Below are 18,758 nucleotides of genomic sequence, written 5' to 3'. Positions count from 1 at the left end.
TGGTCTATAATTCATACAACCACATGAGGTCACTTGTAAATGTAGGTTGTTTTGAGCATTTCAACAAAGAACAATGCCATTTTTTAGGTAAGAATGGTATCACTTTGTTAGGAATGAGACTGTAATGAGATTGGGTATAAGAAACATGCAAAAAATTTTGCAATAAAATTTTTTGGGGGGAGTTTTTCCTTATCCGCTGCGAGGGTCCAAAGGACAGAGGGATGTCGTATGCTGTAAAGCCCTGTGAGGCAAATTGTGATTTGTGATATTGGGCATTATAAATAAAATTGAATTAAATTGAAAAAATGCAATGTCTTAGACAGTGGTAGATGTTTACATCTGATAGCAGCCAATTATCAGGTTTACAAATGAGAGCTGAATTATCTACCTACGGTGAGCATAAATGAAATGACACATCATTCTGGCAGCCCGAATGTTTATTCTTTGTATCAAATGAGTCCCTTAAAATTCTTTTCTCCAAACACAATAACTAGGACTCAGTTTTGAAGATGAAAACAAATGTCATGCGGCAACACCGATGAGTCAGTGTCTTAGGTTTGGATTCCATTCAACCTCAGCAAACTCCAATCAGAATCATTATCCTGGAGTAGAGTCTCCTTACTGCAATAATGAATGACAGGCCAGCAGAGCGAGCCTCCATCTGGCCACCTGGCGTTAACCTTCCACCTTTGAAAAGGAACGTGCGATGACTCATCAGATGCTTGTTACAGCTTCCTGGCTCCCTCTTGCCTGCTCTGAATGCTGCTCCAGAAAACTCGTCTGATGGGCCTATGATTTATTTAACACATGCTGATGTATTTTGCATTTAACCAACCTAAACACTTCAGTGCACTTCAGCAGTGGAAAAAGCTCCTCCAGCAGAGATTTGGATGTGTTATCCTCTCTGAACACTTCTTGCATCATCAGTTTTGTTTTGCCGAGGACGGCTGAGTTGCAGATTCCGAGCAGGCAGGAAATGTTTTGGTGAATGTTGGACAAGAAAACAAATTTCCTCTTTCCTGTCAGCTGCGGTATGAAAGCCAATAAAAAGGCAAACTCAGTAAGAACTACACGTGAATTCTTGTGAGCATAGAACAACAACAGAGCTCAGCCCATTTTAATTCATAACCACGGAGGATTTCATCATTGTAGAATCATCAGATACCAAGCAGCTTAATGCTGCATAATCTATCCAACGTGAACATTGTGCCCCTGAGGATATACACCAAGAACCAAAAAAAAAAACGATCTGGCCTTGGAGATGGAATTATATCCACAAAGGTCACACAAGTCACCCATAATCCTGTGCCACAGGCTAGAGCCCCAAACTCATTACTGATGAATTAATGTGTGCTTTGCTAAAACCTATTAAACTGTATTAAGATATGCACAATGAAGAGGAATGTTGCAAGGCGAAGCAGTGACTGCTAGTGACCCTCCATCTCAATTGCAGTAATGGGGATAATGGGACAGGAGCCCATCTACTTTGTAAGTGGAGTGTTGTCTAGGTCAGCAGAGAGCAGCCTGATGTAATGAACTATTCTTGGGTCTGTTTAAAGGATCAATAGGGATTCATCACACAGCCATCCTGTGCTCAGCTAAACAGGACAAGGACTGCAGCAGAGTTCAAGAAAAAAAAGACCAAACAACAGCAATCAATATTCTCCCCACCATACTCCAGTTTCGGGGGGGGGGGGGGGGGGGGGGGGCAGAACAACAACAACAGTCCAGGCACTGTCTGAGAAGTTGAAACATCCCTTCAGTCCTGGTTTGCAGCGAGCTGTGGGTGTCCTCCAGCAAACATCAGCTGCCATGACATCAGACTACAGGAGAGAGATGAAAGGAGGGGATTGGGGGGGGGGGCATGCCAGTGCAGCTGCTGCAGTCATCTCTGCCAGACACCTGCACCGGCAGCGAGTGTAAATAGAGTTTATGCAGCCCGAAGCACTCTCCTCTCCTATTTTCACCCCACACAGGACACACACAGCCACATGCCAGAAGCACAATATGTAGGTAGATGACATGAGAAAAACACATCAGCAGAAAGATGAGAAGTGAAAGCAGCAGCCCTACCGGCAGAGAGAGACAGTAAGCAGCCCAGGACACAGTCGAGAGTGGCAGGATGAAAGCGAGGGACCATCCTTACACATTCACCTCCAGCTTTAGAGAGAGAGAGATGGCTCGGGCCCTCTCCACCCTCTGCCTCCTGTGCTCTGAGCCGCTCTCTCCCACCTCTCTGTTACTCTCTCCACACAACTCTCTCTGCCCCTCCCCTCTTTGCTCTCTCTCTCCACCTCCCCTCCCTCATGGCGGAGTTGTGTGTCCAGCCTGATGCAGCCCGGCGAGTCCTTGCCTCTGCTGGCAGTGCTGCAAGGTCAAGGTTTGTTTCTGCACCCAGTCACCGTCACTGGAAGCCAAGAGTGTGTAGGTTTTTAATTCAGCCATTTCACACACTGACTTCTTCATCCCTTTGTGAAGGTCTGGTAATTAATGAGAAGAGCTGCTTTGAGTTTGATTGCAGGGAAAATCCGCAGACTTCTTTGGTAGGGAAGTGGAGGGTAAATTACGAAAGTGAAGCACCAGTGCAGACAAAAATCAATCAGGCTCCCGTTAAAAAAGGTCTCTTCCTTAAAAAGTCTTCAGATACAGAAGATTGATTCTACAGAGGTTCAAAGATTAAAGGTTTTGGCACAAATGGTGATGATTGTAATTATAAGATATCTTATAACATTAGGAGAGCTGACTTAAAAATAAACATGTTTTATGTAAAATGACCTAATCAGGAATGTTTGTTTGCTTAATCAGAAATCACAAGTAAATGAAACAAAACTAGGTTAAATCCTAATATATTGGTGGACCGTGTATGAAACGACAGAGGGGTTTTCATTTGAAACATTGACTTCAATTTGAAACAGGAAGTGGCCTGCAGTCACCCAGTCAAACACTTGTTTGCCTTGTCTGTCATGTACAATGCTTGCCCCATCGTTGTAGCCTGGCGTTGCCAGACCCAATTCGCAAAACGCGAATGGATCTGGACATGGAGTGTACATTTCCTCTATTCCTGAGGGCGGTATCAACAGCTGTCACTCAAAGTGCCCCTTTACGCAACTGGAACGACGGAAAACCAATCAGAGTAAATGAAACGTGTGACGTAGGCTAGCACAACGCCACTGTAAACAGACCAGCAAGCTGCAGCGGAGATGAGCTGTGATGATGTCTGGGAAAGAGTGTTGCCGTCTTTGCGGATTTCCTCCTCACTGTGGACTCCGAGTTGCATGGCTGTGATTCCCAGCTTGGTTGTTTCCCTGACCTGTTCCTCCATGAGAGCAACTAGCGGAGAAACAACAATAGCCACTGGGTTTTCACTGAGTCCCAAACACATCACATCGGCAAACACATCCTTTTTTTTCAATAAAAGCTTTCAGTGCAGCCGTTTGCTCTGCTTTTAAAGAAAATGTACATTCCAGTTCGTTCAACACATTTACCATCGCAGTTTCAAAATCAGTAGCCATGTTGGTTGTTTACGAAATGCATTCACTCCGCTGCTTGCGATTGGCCCGGTAAGCTTTAACCGATGCCAGAATGTGTAATACGTACGTAATATTCATTTCAGTTTCAATCAGTATCATATTTCCACCTGCTTTTCATATGGGGATGGCACCTGTTCTGACATTTGCCCTGTTTCCACTTAACACTTTCAGTACAGTACCTTTGGAACCAAAAGTAACCCTTCATGGTACCTATACCCTAGGTCCATTAGCGTTTCCACTGCAAACAGTACTGTTGAACATGGATGGGTCTGTTGTCACTCACTGCTCGTCCAGTACTCGCTGTATTTCCTCATAGACAGAGGTCTGCACATCGTTTATCATCCACAGAATAGGGTTGTATGCTGACATTTTCAGAACAAAATAGAACATGCTGCAGTGAGAGTCTCTCTCAATTCACATAATATGGTCAAAATTAATATTCTTATAGACTTGAATATTCACTCATTACTAAAAGTGTATGTCATCCAAAAGCAGTGATGGGAATAACGACGTTATAAATAAACAGCGTTACTAACGGCGCTACTTTTTTCAGTAACGAGTAATCAAAAAAGTTACTGTCTCCTCTGTTATAACACCGTTACCGTTACTCACAATAAAATGCGCTGTTACTCGGCTTTACCTGGGTTCACTGAAGCGACTTTCACCTAAGCAAGCTCCTTCTCAGCGGAGCTCTAAAGTTGTTTTTTCTTTGGTGAGGGCAGGTGAGGGGGAAGGGGAAGGGAGGGAGAGACAACTGCATATGTGATGATGATTGGCTTAGGGAGAGTAAAATTTCATCATAAACCAATCAGAGGCAGAGTAGGGCGGGTATTCACAAGCACACAAGCAGGATTGTCAGGTCTGCTTATTCACCACGACTTTGGGCTTGTTTTTTTTTTGTAAAGTTGCTTACAAATATTAGTAGTCGCGGCTTGCGTTTTTTTGGGCTTGTTTCTAAAGTGGAGTTGCTTATTTGGGCTTGCTCTCTAAACGTTGCCTTTCTCTAAATATATGTCTAATAAGTTATTTAAACGCATGATACTATGTCGCACTGCAGGATGTTTCCTCAGCTCCGCTCCCTCCACCCCTCTCCTTCTCCACATACAGACAGCTGACAGTCAGTCAATGAGACTTTTCACATTTACATTGCACGATTAATGGAGATTTTTACACACACACACACACACACACACACACACACACACACACACACACAAAACAATGCAGTGTATTGTAGATAAGTGTACAATATTTATAATTTATAATAATTATTAATAATAATTTATAATAATGATTTATTCTATTAAGTGTCAATTTCATTCGTTTAACATATTCAGTGTTGAGTTTCATTACATACAGTTCCATTAAGGGGGGTGTCCAAGCAATTTGACATATTTGAGCATTTTATAAAAAAATAACGCTATAGTTACTTTTCCAGGTAATTAGTTACTTCTATAGTGCAGTAACTCAGTTACTAACTCAGTTACTTCTTGGGGAAAGTAACGAGTAACTATGACTAATTACTTTTTCAAAGTAACATTCCCAACACTGTCCAAGAGAGACAATAAAATCTAATGGAATGGTCAATGTCATATTAGAATTTAAGGTGTGGTGATGGATTCACGTCGTCAACTCATGCATTGAGTAAAATTACAAGTAAATGTTCCACCTTTAAAGTTGCTGGCAGCCAGTCCATTAAATTAAATCTTTTATATCAAATGATACTTAAACTGGGATTTTACAACACGATTGACAACTGTGTGAGTCTGCTTGAATGACGTCACCAGAGCAAGATGGCAGCAGCCGTATATTTTAGCTTCACTTCTGTACAGTGGAGGAGTGTAGACACGTCGTCCATCTTTATATACAGTCTATGGTGTCAACTGTTACTGGATAGTCTATATTACCATATACATGATTTCCTCATTATGAATTGTAACAACCAGAATTTACCAAAATTTAAAGTTGTCCAATACCAAATGACCAAATACCTGCAACACTAATGACATCCCCATCAGCCTTAGCTGTTCGTTGCGCTTAGTGTTAAAGGTTCTGTGTGGATTTGGGGGTATCTATTAAGAGAAATGCAATACAATATTCAGAACTATGTTTTCTTTTGCGTGTAATCACCTGAAAATAAGAATTGTTGTATTTCTGTTACCTCAAAATAAGTATAGTATCCCAGAGCAGACAAATCAAACACTGCAAGGCAATTTGTGTTTTCATGTTTTCCTGTTTCCGCATTGGCCACCATAGTTTTTTATACATTTTTGCACACAGGGGAAATTTTAGTTCTGCAACCTCGCGGCTACATGCCACTAAATCCTGCACCTTTAATTAGCAAATAGTAAATAACACGCTAAACTGTGATAGTGAACATGGTAAACATTACACCTGCTAGGCATCAGCATGTTAACATTGCCATTGTGAGACTGACAGGCTGCTGATATTAGTATTTAGCTTAAACCACAACTATGCCTGCCTACAGCCTCATAGAGCAGCTAGCGTGGCTGCAGACTTGCAGTCAGGTTTCCATTGACAAACGTTAATGGTAAACTTATTATACTTATAACAAATATAAAATGTCTAAAGCCAAACGAGCTTACAGCGGCATGCAAAAGGTTAGGCATCCTTGGTCAAATTTCGTTTACTGTGAATAGTTAAGTGAGCGGAAAATGAACTGATCTCCAAAAAGCATGAAGTTAAAGATGAAACATGCTTTTCAACATTTTCAGTAAGATTAAAGTGTTATTTTTGTTTTGTAATATTTTAGAGTGGGAAGGAAAGGAAAGGAAAGGAGCACCATGCAAAAGTTTGACCACCCCAAGACATTTGACTTCTCAGACAACTTTTACCAGGGTCTCAGACCATAAGTAGCGTGTTCGGGCTATGGCTTGTTCACAGTCATTGTTAGGAAAGGCCATATCATGCATTTCAAAGCTTTATAAATACTCTGACTCCTGAAACCTTGTCCCAAGAAACAGTATCTGTGGGCTCCTCTAAACAGCTGTCTAGCACTCTTAAACTAAAATAACTGATGCCCACAATATGGTAGAAGGCTATAGGAAGATGGCAAAGTGTTTTCAGGTAGGTGTTTCCTCAATTCATATTGTAATTAAGAAATGGCAGTTAACAGGAACTGTGGAGGTCAAGTTAAGGGCTGCATGAACAAGAAAACTTGTAGCTGCTTGTAGGATTGTTAGAAAGGAAAATCAAAACCCCCCTTTGACTGTTAAAGAACCTGCAGGAAGATTTAGCAGATCCTGGAATGGTGGTGCAATGTTCTACTGTGCAGTGACACCTGTACAAGTACGACCTTCGTGGAAGAGTCATCAGAGGAACACCTTTCCTGTGTCCTCACCACAAAATGTAGTGTTAGAAGTTTGCAAAGGAACACTGAAACAAGCCTGATGCTTTCTGGAAACAAGTCCTGGGGAATGATGAAGTGAAAATAGAACTGTTGGGATACAGTGAGCAAAGTTATGTTTGGAGAAAAAAGTGTGCAGAATTTTATAGAAAGAACACATGTCCAGCTGTTACACACAGAAGTGGATGGATTATGCTCTGGGCTTGTGTTGGAGCCAGTGACACAGAGAACCTTTCACAGGTAGAGGGAAGAATGGATTCAGTTAAATTCCAGCAAATTCTGGAAGCAAACATCACACCATCTGTAAAAAAGCTGAAGATGAAGAGAGGAGGGCTTCTACAACCGGACATTGATCCTAAACACACCTCGAAATTCACAATGGACTACCTCAAGATGTGCAAGCTGAAGGTTTTACCATGGCCCTCAGAGTCCTCCGACTGAAACATAATTGAAAATCTGTGGATAGACCTCAAAAGAGCAGCGCATGCAAGACAGTCCAAGAATCTCACAGAACTAGAAGCCTTTTGCAGGAAGAATGGGTGAAAATCCTCCAAACAAGAACTGAAAGACTCTTGGTTGGCTACAAAAAACATGTTTAGAAGCTTTGATACCATGCAGGGTGCCCAAACTTTTGCTTCAGGCCCATTTCATTTTCTGGTTATTTTGAAACTGTAAAAGATAAAAATAAAAAAGCAATCTTGCTTAAAATATTGAATAAATGTGTCATCTTTAACTTTTTGCCTTTTGGAAATCAGGTCATCTTTTACTTTCTTAAGTACTCACAGTAAATGGATCTTTGACCAGGGGTACCCAAACTTTTGCATGCTGCTGTATAACTAAACAAGATTACAAATCTGAGCAGGCATTCAATAGTAACTTTTAGTACCTGACAGTGTTTGATAATACTCAGAGCTACAGACACATATCAGTAGTCACCATATATGAGCTTACACTGATATTGAGGTCTACATGGCTCCTATAGTCGACTGAGACCCACTGCTACAACATGGCAGCACGGCATCAATATGAAGGTCTAAGCTTCTTATCTACTAAAAAGTTGTCATACTGTGATCTTCCACATTGTTGAATCTATCCAAACTAGCTGAAAACAAGCTAATAATGAAGCACAATTCTTGAATCTGACAATACTGGGAAGTTGAACCAACCAAGCACACAGAGAATAGCAGTCTTTGTAAAGAAAAGCAGGGCCTCAGAAGATGAGACTTACTGTGGCGACTGTAACCTGCAGCTGGCATGGAGCGGCATTAATATCCTGATCAAGCCTCTCTATCCACCTAGGAGGAAGTTTGCCAGGGGTCCTGTCCCCTTCTAACCCTGGCACTCACAGATCTGCTGCCACAACGATGGATGTGGTAGCACGACTGTTGGCGGTGCCAGGAGGGACAAACGGAGAGAAAGGGAGAGAGTAGAAACTAGTTGCTGTGCTTGTACCACTGGGCCTATAGGATTACTGGTAATGGGATTTTCCACTAATGGCTCTCTCTGACAGGTGGCGTCCCCATTTAGCTCAGTGGCTATAAAAACATCAGTGAGGTTTAAAGCTTTCCTTGGCAGTTTCAGCAAGCTGTTTTTGTCAGTGGTGAAAGTCTTTTTCTCATCAGTGAGCACAAAAACTTTCTGCTAATAAGTCATACCTTGTAGTATGATTATTTTATTGAAGATTATTGTATTCAAAATTATTGTTGTAAACATGAACAAATATGATATTATGTTATGTAATATGTTACAATTATTTATCTGTTATCTATTTCTATCTTAAAATGTGATTAAAACCAAATTTTTGCCAGGATGCTAAAAAGGCTTTAAAAACAAAAACGAAAACAGACTCTAAAAGTTTACTGACAGTTTTTAACCACAAAAATTTCCTAAGTTCCATGTTTGCCAGTAAATCATAATGGAAAGTGTAGGTCTCTTTTACTCCAGTGCTCAAGTTAAAAACCACTAACTGAAACATTCCCAGGCTTTCAGCCAAATTTCATCAGTCAATTGCATTTGCTCAAACACCCTTTCATTTCATTCATTTTCCATAACCGCTTATCCTGTTGGGGTCGCGGGGGTGCTGAAGCCTATCCCAGCTGACATTGGGCGAGAGGCAGGGTACACCCTGGACAGGTCATCAAATTATCGCTGACATATAGAGACAGTCAACCATTCACGCTCACATTCATACCTAAGGCCAATTTAGAGTCATCAATTAACCTGACGTGCATGTCTTTGGATTGTGGGAGGAAGCCCACACTGACACGCAGAGAACATGCAAACTCCGCACAGAAAGGCTCCAGGGTTCGAACCAGGAACCCTCTTGCTGTGAGGCGACAATGCCAACCACTGCACTACCATCGCCCTTGCTCAAACATCAGCCACTGTTAACTAATTGAACAGCATTAACATAAAAAGCTTAGTGTTGTTTGTTTTCTGGTGTTAGTCCCCTTCTTGAAAGACCTGCCATTCAGCTCCAGAGTGGTGACAGGTTCCAATATTGTGTTTTAAAGGGGGATTTCAGTGATTTAGTTTTGTACTGCCACCTTTTTAGGAGACTTGCAAAAGGGCTACCCTCTTGCATTTTATCATAATTGTGACTTTGACACTAAACAAGAATGAATGACTGAAAGAGTTGCACTTGAGATGATTCTCCGAATACTTTCAAGTCTTTGGTTTGTACTTGCGTGTAGTTGCTAAGTCAGCAGCAGCTGTAGAATGGCTAGGAGTGCCTCGTACACACTACATGATATCAGCCCGACGCAGCGTCGTACAGTGACGGCTCAGATTGTGAATGACAATGAGTGTCGTACGAGATAATCCATCCTTTCATCTCGTGTAGTGTGTCAGTAGACGACAACCGCAGCAGCATCTGGGATGCCTCAGGACGTTCCAACAGAAAGGCTAGCATGTTTGGTTTTCTTTTTGTCGTTCATGACTTTTCTCATCACAGCTGTCACTTTTACCTATAGAAACACAGAGCGATCTGCTGCTGTACTAATGTACGACAACAACACCTTCAGGTTTTTGATATTTCCTCTAGGGATGTTACCACACAAAGTAAAAAGGGAAAAACTATAGTGTGAAACAGCAGAGGGTTTTTATCAATCCGGTGAGTACTGCCGTTAGCATCAAGCTAGCAAACAATGTTACTTCTTCATAATAGGACATAGGAGACATAAGAGATTTCTTCATAATGGAGACGGACGTATGGTAATAAAATTAAAAAATAGTGGCTTTTACTTAGTTTTATCGGGAAACATTTACAGGAACTTGTTGTGGAGGATTCAGTGACTGTCATAGTTTGCATGCAGAATTTCAAATGTAGCTCCTGCCATCTGGTGGCACTCTTAACGTTACTACAACAACATTTCAGCTGGCACATGAACAGCCACAGTGACTGAAATAATAGTAACAATAATATTAATAATAATAAAAATAAAAATAGGACAATAATAACCTGATGACATCACACACGTAGTGAAAGACGACCGGGGATAATTGGTATGGACCATCGTGTAGTGAGTCATGTCTGTCAGCCAAGTCACAGCACGATTTTATGACTCCACAATCGCATAATGTGACATAGTGACTGTCAGAACAGACAAAAATGTTGTATAGTGTGAACCAGGCATAAGGCGGATGATAAAGGTGTCAAAGTCTCTTGCCCTGTTACAAAAGTTACAAAAGGACTGATCACAAGAGTGTCTATATAATTTAAATAATAATACAGCTAATTTGCCAATATTTTACAATAGTAATGGACCTGTATTTGTATAGTGCCTTTCTAATCATCCGACCACTCAGAGCGCTTTTTACACTACGAGTCACATTTACCCATTCATACACTGCTGGCCGAGGATACTATACAAGGTGCCAAGGTTTTTTTTTTTTCAAACACACTCATCCAGTCGGGGGCAATTTGGGGTTCAGTATCTTGCTCAAGGCTTATTTCGAAATGCAGACAAGAGGAGCCTGGAATTGAACCCCCGATCTTCCAATTGGTGGATGACCCACTCTGCCTCTGAGCCACAGTACCTAACTGTCAGCTAACTAGTCCATCTTGCAGTTATGTGTAAGTGCTGCATGGCAATTTAGCATTAGCTACCTCACATGGCTGCACAAGAATTCACAACAGTTAGCCTATTATTAATGTTAGGTAAATTCTCTGAGGGCCCCCTAGGAGTCGCAGACCCCCTGTTAAAGACCCAGGTACTATATTTAAAGGACCAGTGTGTAGGAGTTAGGGGGATATATTGGCAGAAATTGAGGATAATATACTAAGTATGTTTTCTTTAGTGTATAATAATCTGAAAAAAGGAATTGTTGTGTTCTTACCTTAGAATGAGCCATTTATATATCCATAGATAGCAGGTCTTTGTTTATGGAGATCACCATGTTGCATAGCTATGTTTCTACAGTAGCCCAGAATGGACAAACCATACACTAGCTCCGGATAAGGCTGTTCGGTTTTTTGTGTTGGCTACCATAGTAAGAAGCCCAACTGCAATGTGCAGTGCTGGAGTTACACTGATATGTAATGTGAAGATTTATTCAGTGTTTCTAGTGTTTTAAATCACCTGGTCCATTTGTTTTGGAGAGGCCTCTGTGTGGATACTTTGGCTTCTGGTGAAAACCTTCTGAATGTCTTGATCTTATGTTATTGGAGCAAAAAAGCTGACCTCACATAAGCATGTGTTGCAGTAGCCACCCACAGTGACATGCCAAAGTCCGTTGGAAATACACTGATTTGTAATATGAAAATGCATTATTTGGTGTTTTACCAGTTTAAAGTGGCAGGTCTGTTTGTTTAGGAAAGGAAGAGACCTCTGTGAATAATTCGGGTCATAGTAAAAACCTCCTGAGTGTCTGGATCAGAAAAAAAGGTGAGTACACATGTATTTGTGAGAGCACACAATAGCATGTTGGGGGGAGCCCCAAGGTGCCAAATAGTGTCCGAGAATCATTGATTTGTAAAGTGAAACTGCTTTACTCAGCGTTTTTAGCAATTCTAATCGCCTGGTGCATTTGTTTTGGAGAAGAAGAGACCTCTGTGGATAATGGCTTCCGATAAAAATGCCCTGAACAATGAACACTGAAAGAATTCTGGCCAGCAGAAGTTTTTAGCTGATTGCAATGTGCAATTCATTGCTGGAAGCCACCAAATCCTCCTAAATCGTACACACTTCACCTTTAAAAGGACAGCTACCCCAAAATCAAAAATTCTGTAGTGCTATTAACAATCTAGTTCTAAGTGTAAGAGATATCAACCATAGAGATGTCTGCCTTCTCTTGAATATAATTTACCAAGATGGCACTCAGCTTGTGGTGCTGAAAGCACCAAACAAACAAAAAAAAATACCTCAACATCAATGTCTCTTTTCAGTAATCATGACCCAATTACTCAAAATAATCCACAGACAGGAACTATTTTTCTTTCTACTGAACTACACCCATCAACGGTGATGCGGTTGATGGGTGTAGTTTGGTAGAAAGAAAATAGTTTTTCAAATGTGTTTTTTGTTGTTGAGTTCCATCTAGGTCCATGACATTGGAGAGAAGGCAGACATCTCTACAGATAATATCTCCAACAATCTGCAATTCACACCAAAACAATCTAGATTCATAAACAGCACTACGGGTAAGAGGAAAAATATGCATTTTTGATTTTGGGATGAACTGTTTTTAAAGAGGGACTAATATTCAGAGGCAAAGAACATTAAAGTATGACTGAGCACAGCTGCCTGATGATATGCGCTCTTTGATGTCTGTTTTAAACATGTATTTGGGCTTTCATCAACATTTGGTTTTAACCCTGCAGCCAGTGCTGGCCTCACTGGGCTGACTAGTCAAGTAGTTTGCTCAAGAGCATCTGAATGGTGGCTTTTGTGGTTGCATCACTTTCAGAGGGAAAAGGATACAGTGAGGGAATTGCTTACATGTCCTTTACCACCCCTGCATCTCCATGTCTCTCCTCAATTGCATCTCTCCCTTGCAAATTAAATCAAACACGCATCATCTTCTTTCACCTGATGCTAAGTGAGAGGCAGAGAATGGCAGAAAAACAAGGGAGGCAGAGGGAGGGCTGGAGACAGAGAAAGACAACAATAGCTAGAGGCACGTCATAATGTAATGATGCTAATGAGGATAAAGCAGCTTGCTACCTTTTCTCCATAAGCCTCTGAAAGCAGGACAGCCTGTGACATCGCAGGGATCAGCAGCCCTGTTTCACACTTTGCAACATGAAGCAGTATGTGAGGGTGTTAATGCTATGCAGACGGACACAAACAAAACCTTACCAGAGGAAAGTTCTGGAAAACGTTGGGCCCTTTCCATCTTATTCCACTCCTTCAGTTACAGTCAATGAGTGGGTGGGAATAAAAGCAGGAATAAAAAGATGCCGTTAGCTTCCTTCTGGCTTTAAAGGGACATTGTGTAACATTTTCAGTTGTTTATTGGCAAAATTGATGTCAGCATTCATAAATATGTCATCACTGGTGTACTATTACCTCCACCAATAATCTGACTTATTCTCGTAAAAGGAGAATTTGTTTGTACATTGTGCAGGTAAGTTGTCTGGGGGGTTCTATAACGTTTCACTATCTTGAGAATACATCCTCCAGCAAGGGACATACAGCCCCGCCTTCGGCGTTTTCGTTGAGAGCCAGGCCAGCGCTGCATGACTGAGAAGCCAAAGGAGAGGAGCAAGAGGAGCAAGAGGTGCTTCGCTACTATCCCAGCACTACTGCAGCATAACAAAGTCCCACTCTTTGAGCATGATGCAGGATCATGCATATGCAGCATCATGGGAGACAGAATCCTCGTCGCCAAGAAAGCGCAAAAGGGAATCAAAAAGGCAACGTGACCGGCGAATTCAAAAAACGAGGGTCAACATTGGGGTAGCCTTTCTCAGATAGAAAGAGCTGCTGAAGGAGAAAGGTAATGCAATCACAGGCCAGCAGTGATGCGAGGAGAGGGATGAGGTGTGTGAGGTTGAGCCACTTGTCAGTTGTCAAAAGACAAGACGTGATTGGTTTGTTTCGGTTTATTATTATTATTACTATTCAATCTGGTGTATTACCTGATTCTTTCAGTAACCACTCCATTGTTTTTTGTGTTTGGAAGATCAAAATGCCTCATCTTCCTCCTAAATTTATCAAAGTAAGAAAAACTAATAATATTAATTCTGAACTCCTTATTCATGACATTTTAAACATAAACTGGGAGAGGTTTCAGTTAATACCAAATGTTGAAGATACGTGGCATTTCTTTTACACTGAGTTTGTTGAGGTTATAAATAAACATGCACCTTGGTCAACAATTAGAGTCAAGGTAGACATTTACCATGGATCAAAGGAGATCTTATTACTTTATTTAAACAAAGAGACAGGGCTTGGAAAAAATATCGAGCAAAAAAGGATGCCTCTGATTGGAATGCCTATAAAGATTTGAGGAATAAATGTACAACTAAAACAAGAAATGCTGAATCCAGTTACTATAAAGATTGTCTAACTGCCAATTTTAAGAACCCAAAACAATTCTGGAAGATAATTAATAGTGTAACTAATAAATCTACAAAAAAACCCACTACTCATATTAGAATCAACGATGAAAGTATTAGTTAATCATTATTAATTGCTGAGGCCTTTAGTCAGCATTTCTCATCAATTGTCAATTCTCGTTCTCGTAATCATTACTTTGATTTCACCTCAACTAATGATAAGTGCAGCAGTTCCTTCTCCTTTAGAACTATCACCCCAACTGAGGTTCAACGGGTCATTGAAGGTTTAAGCTCTGGGAGCAGTTGTGGTCCAGATAGTCTGGAGATTCAATTCTTTAAATTGGCTTCTCATGTCCTATCATTTCCTCTGTCTGATCTGTTTAATTTATCTCTGATTACCTGTGAAACTCCCTCATCTTAGAAATGCGCCAGAGTAACCCCTCCACATAAAGGTGGCGACCCCCAAGATATTAACAACTATGGACCCATCTCAATTATTAATAGTATTGCAAAAATATTTGAAAAACTTATTTTTAATCAATTATCCAAATCTCTATATGATTGCAATATTCTATCTCCACGCCAATCTGGTTTTCGACCCTATTTCTTGACGACCACTGCTCTTTTACAAAATTCAATAATGACATATTATCCTCTTTTGACAATAACATGCCTACTGGTGCCATATTCATTGATCTATCAAAATCCTTCGATATGGTCAATCACTATCTCCTCTTGGACAAGCTGTATGCTATTGGTCTCTCAACTGAATCCATTTTATTTTTTAATTCTTTTTTTCATTACAGAAGCCAGTGTGTCTCTTCAGGGCACTCAGTCGGACTTCAAGTCCATAGTTAAAGGTGTGCCACAAGGCTCATCCTTGGGCCCTCTTTTATATTCCATTTTTATTAACGATCTTCCACAAATCTGTTCCAACTGTCAAATTCATCTTTATGCTGATGACACTGTTATTTACTCTTCCAAACCTGAAATTTCACAAATTAAACACTCCTTACAATCCAATTTTATTTTAGTTAAAAAATGGTTCTCATCAAACAAGCTTCTCCTGAATAAGAAAAAATCTTACAGCATGATATCGAGTACTTGATCAGATTCCTTATCCAAAGATTGGTCCTTAAATTTTCTTGATGGAGCACCATTGTAAAAAATTGATGAATTTAAATATTTGGGCCTCTGGCTTGACTCTCAATTATCTTTTAAACCTCATATTGATTCAATTACAAAGAAAATCTACTGTCGTTTGAAACTATTGTATCGTTCCATTGATTGTTTTACATTACAGGTCCGTAAAAGAATCATAACATAATTAATACTCCCCATACTTGACTATGCAGATATTATCTATCAGAACACCACAGAAACAAATCTTCGCCCTGTTACAGTGTGTTCACACCAGGCCCGGGGCGAATTTTTCGCGCGATAAGATTACATACAAAGTCAATGTAAAGACGCGAATAGACGCAAATTTGTGCCGGCGGCGCAAATGACGCGAATGGCACGACGCAAATGACGTGATGCGAATGGAGCAAACACGCGAAATTCGCGTCATTCGCCTCTTCGCGCAAGTTCAAAATATTGAACTCGAGTGAAATATTCGCTTGATGCTGTGTCAGGGCAGCCTATCAGCGTTGAGATTTTCCTGTCGTCACCGACATCACTGACGTGCTGCTGCCGTTGTAGTAAACAACATTCATTCAGGCGACATGTGACTTGTCGGATACAGTGAACATTTATTGATTTTCACACGCCAAAAACTGCCACTGTCTCGCTGTAGTAAACAACATCCATTCAGGCGACATGTGACTTGCCGGATACAGTGAATATTTATTGATTTTCACACGCAAAAAACTCACCGGAGACGGATGGATATTTATTTTGGTGCTAATATTCAATGCAGGCTCCACTTCACCGACGGCGACTGGGATGCTCGCCCTCACTGCAGGTGTCTGGGTTATGGAGAATGCAGGTAGCCTTCACACACTTCTCTGCCACATCTGGATGGACCTCAATGGTCAACAACTGCCCCGCGTTGTTCCGAAAATGGAGGACAAGCTAATAATAGCTGTTTGTGGCCACCTTGAGCTTTATGACGTTACGTCCCCAAATTATAAGCTTCGGACCAAGAAGGACCTGGCGTGGAGGAAAGTGAGTGAGGAGGTCGGTCTGCCTGGTAAGTTTTGAAAATTGATTCCAACTATCGGCTGTACGTTTCTATCAACAAAGTTAGCACTAGCATTAGCCCCAGTTAGCACAACCGATGTAGCTTGCTTTCCGGCTGGCATACTTGTCTGATTTACTAGCGGTGTGAACACACTGTTACTTGTGCGAATGACTCGTGTGAATGTCGCGAGTAAAAACAAATATTCCAGCGGTCAAACTCGCGCTTGTAGAACGAGGCGAATATTTGCGCCCAGTGTGAACACACTGTTACAGTACTCTACAATAGTCTCTGTAAATTTGTGTGAGATATTCTTATAGAACTCATCACTGTATTCTCTACGAGTCTCTGAATTGGTTAACTCCGAAAGCCCGAAGATATTTTCATTGGTTATTATTTATTCATAAATGCATTCACAATTTCTAATTCCTTACAGTACACAGTACAACCTAAGGCATACTGATCACCTCTTTTTCCAAACTCCGGTCGTCGTGCATTCAATTCAAAGCTCCGTCTGATTGGAACAATCTTCCATGCCTGCTTAGGTCTATTTCTTCTTTTCACATTTTTAAAGCATCATTACTAATCCATTTACAAACATCTTGTTCTTGTTTCTGTTTTTTTTCTCCTTTTATACCATTGTGTTTGATCTACTGTAAGCATGAATTTTACTTGAAGGTATATGTATAATTAATGAATGTTATTTAATCATTTTCTACTATTTTATTTTATTCATTTTATTCTTTTTTCTAAGTTGAGATATGGCTGGTTGTGGAGTAGCTGGAGTTAGGCAGCCTCGTCTGTGTTTGTGTCTGTGTAAGTGTGCGTGTGTATGTACATGTCCGGTAATGTGTTACACTCTATCTTTTCTCATTTTGACTTTGTATTGTTCGTATCATTTTGTGGAAGGAACCCCTCGAAAATGAGATGATCAATCTCAAGGGGCTATCCTGAATAAATAAATTTCAAATTTCAAATTTACACCTGCCCCAACAGCCCTACGTTGTAAACACAGCCAGCATGGTGAGGAGGGGTTTGTCAACTCGCGTTGCGTGTGTCTGTGTAGGAGCCTGAATGAATACTCCATGAAGTATCGGATGACATTGTCATCAGTGTTATCATAACTTACACACAGTACACAGTGGCTACCGTTGTTGCAATACGCGTTTGAAACAGGGAGGCGCTAGAGTGCGCTATCTGTTTGAATGCAATATATAATTTCAACGTTAGATGGGAGAAATTCCTACACACTGTGGCTTTAAGGTGGCAGTTTTCACTTTTTACCCAAGAGGCTTTTCCAGAATGTTTGCACTTCTGTCTTTTATTGACGGTTAAAAAAAAAAAAAATCCTTTAAGTAAAGAGATTAACACTGTGTGGACTCAGCGAGAGAAGACTGGACCCTCAGGCTTATAGATGTTGGTCTGAGAGAAATGGTAGGTAAATGAAACCTGGGGCTTATTTTAGGAAGAAGTGAGAAGATAGGAAAACCCAAAAGCCAGGTTCACTACAGAAGCAATGTGTTAAAGCTCAGTGGGTCAAAAGCACAACATTATGGTATTGTTGGGGTCTATGGAGCTTTATCCCTATCTTTATTCAAGAGAGTGGTCTATCAGTTTGAGAGCATTATTTATTGATTTCACGTTCAAAAACCCTGCCCTCGCACTCGAATAGCCTCTGCTTGTGCTTGGATCTACTCTGTTTCTGCTCAAACTGTGTGCTCGCACTCAGATACCATGTTGCTTGCACTCAGATACCACGTTGCACGCACTCAGATACCATGTTGCTTGCACAAATTTCCTGCTCAAGCTTCAGCTTTTCTCCTCGCGCTCAAACTGTTTCTGTGCGCTTGCGGAATTTCTGCTCTCAGATTTCTGCCCTGCGCTTGGATTGTTTTGTGTAACAACCCTGTCAAAATCCCCCAACCAACAGAATGCCAGATTTACTGTTGACCAATGAAATGATCCCTGCCTCCTTGTAGGCGCGCTCGCTTTAGTTTTAGAGCGTCCCGTCCGGGCGGGTACTCTTTAACCGGGTTCATCCACTCCCACCCTCTTCCCCTGTCGGGAGTTATTTTTCAACAGTCACCGGCTCACTATACATCATCCATTACATATATATACATATATATATATATATGTAATGGATGATGTATATATATATATATATATATATATATATAT

General features: G+C 40.9%; 1 protein-coding gene across 3 annotated transcripts in view; it reads right to left on the bottom strand.

Annotated features, from left to right (window-relative positions):
- Nucleotides 1-18,758, bottom strand: part of LOC126386423 (IQ motif and SEC7 domain-containing protein 1-like) — a 240,635-nt gene that overhangs the window by 148,586 nt on the left and 73,291 nt on the right. Inside the window, exon 1 of one of the 3 annotated variants that reach the window (XM_050038774.1) lies at nucleotides 8,126-8,253. The exons of 1 other annotated variant lie outside the window; for it this stretch is intronic. In XM_050038774.1, coding sequence (XP_049894731.1) covers nucleotides 8,126-8,163 — 38 coding nt within the window. In that variant the 5' untranslated portion in view covers nucleotides 8,164-8,253. Of the gene's footprint in view, nucleotides 1-2,073; nucleotides 2,213-8,125; nucleotides 8,254-18,758 lie in introns of those variants that run through there. One more of the 3 variants, XM_050038772.1, reaches the window with a different exon arrangement.

Source organism: Epinephelus moara, chromosome 24 (genome assembly GCF_006386435.1).
Source record: "Epinephelus moara isolate mb chromosome 24, YSFRI_EMoa_1.0, whole genome shotgun sequence".
NCBI classification, from domain to species: domain Eukaryota; kingdom Metazoa; phylum Chordata; class Actinopteri; order Perciformes; family Serranidae; genus Epinephelus; species Epinephelus moara.
The sequence above is the reverse complement of the archived record's forward strand: the minus strand, read 5'-3'. Positions and strand labels throughout refer to the sequence as shown.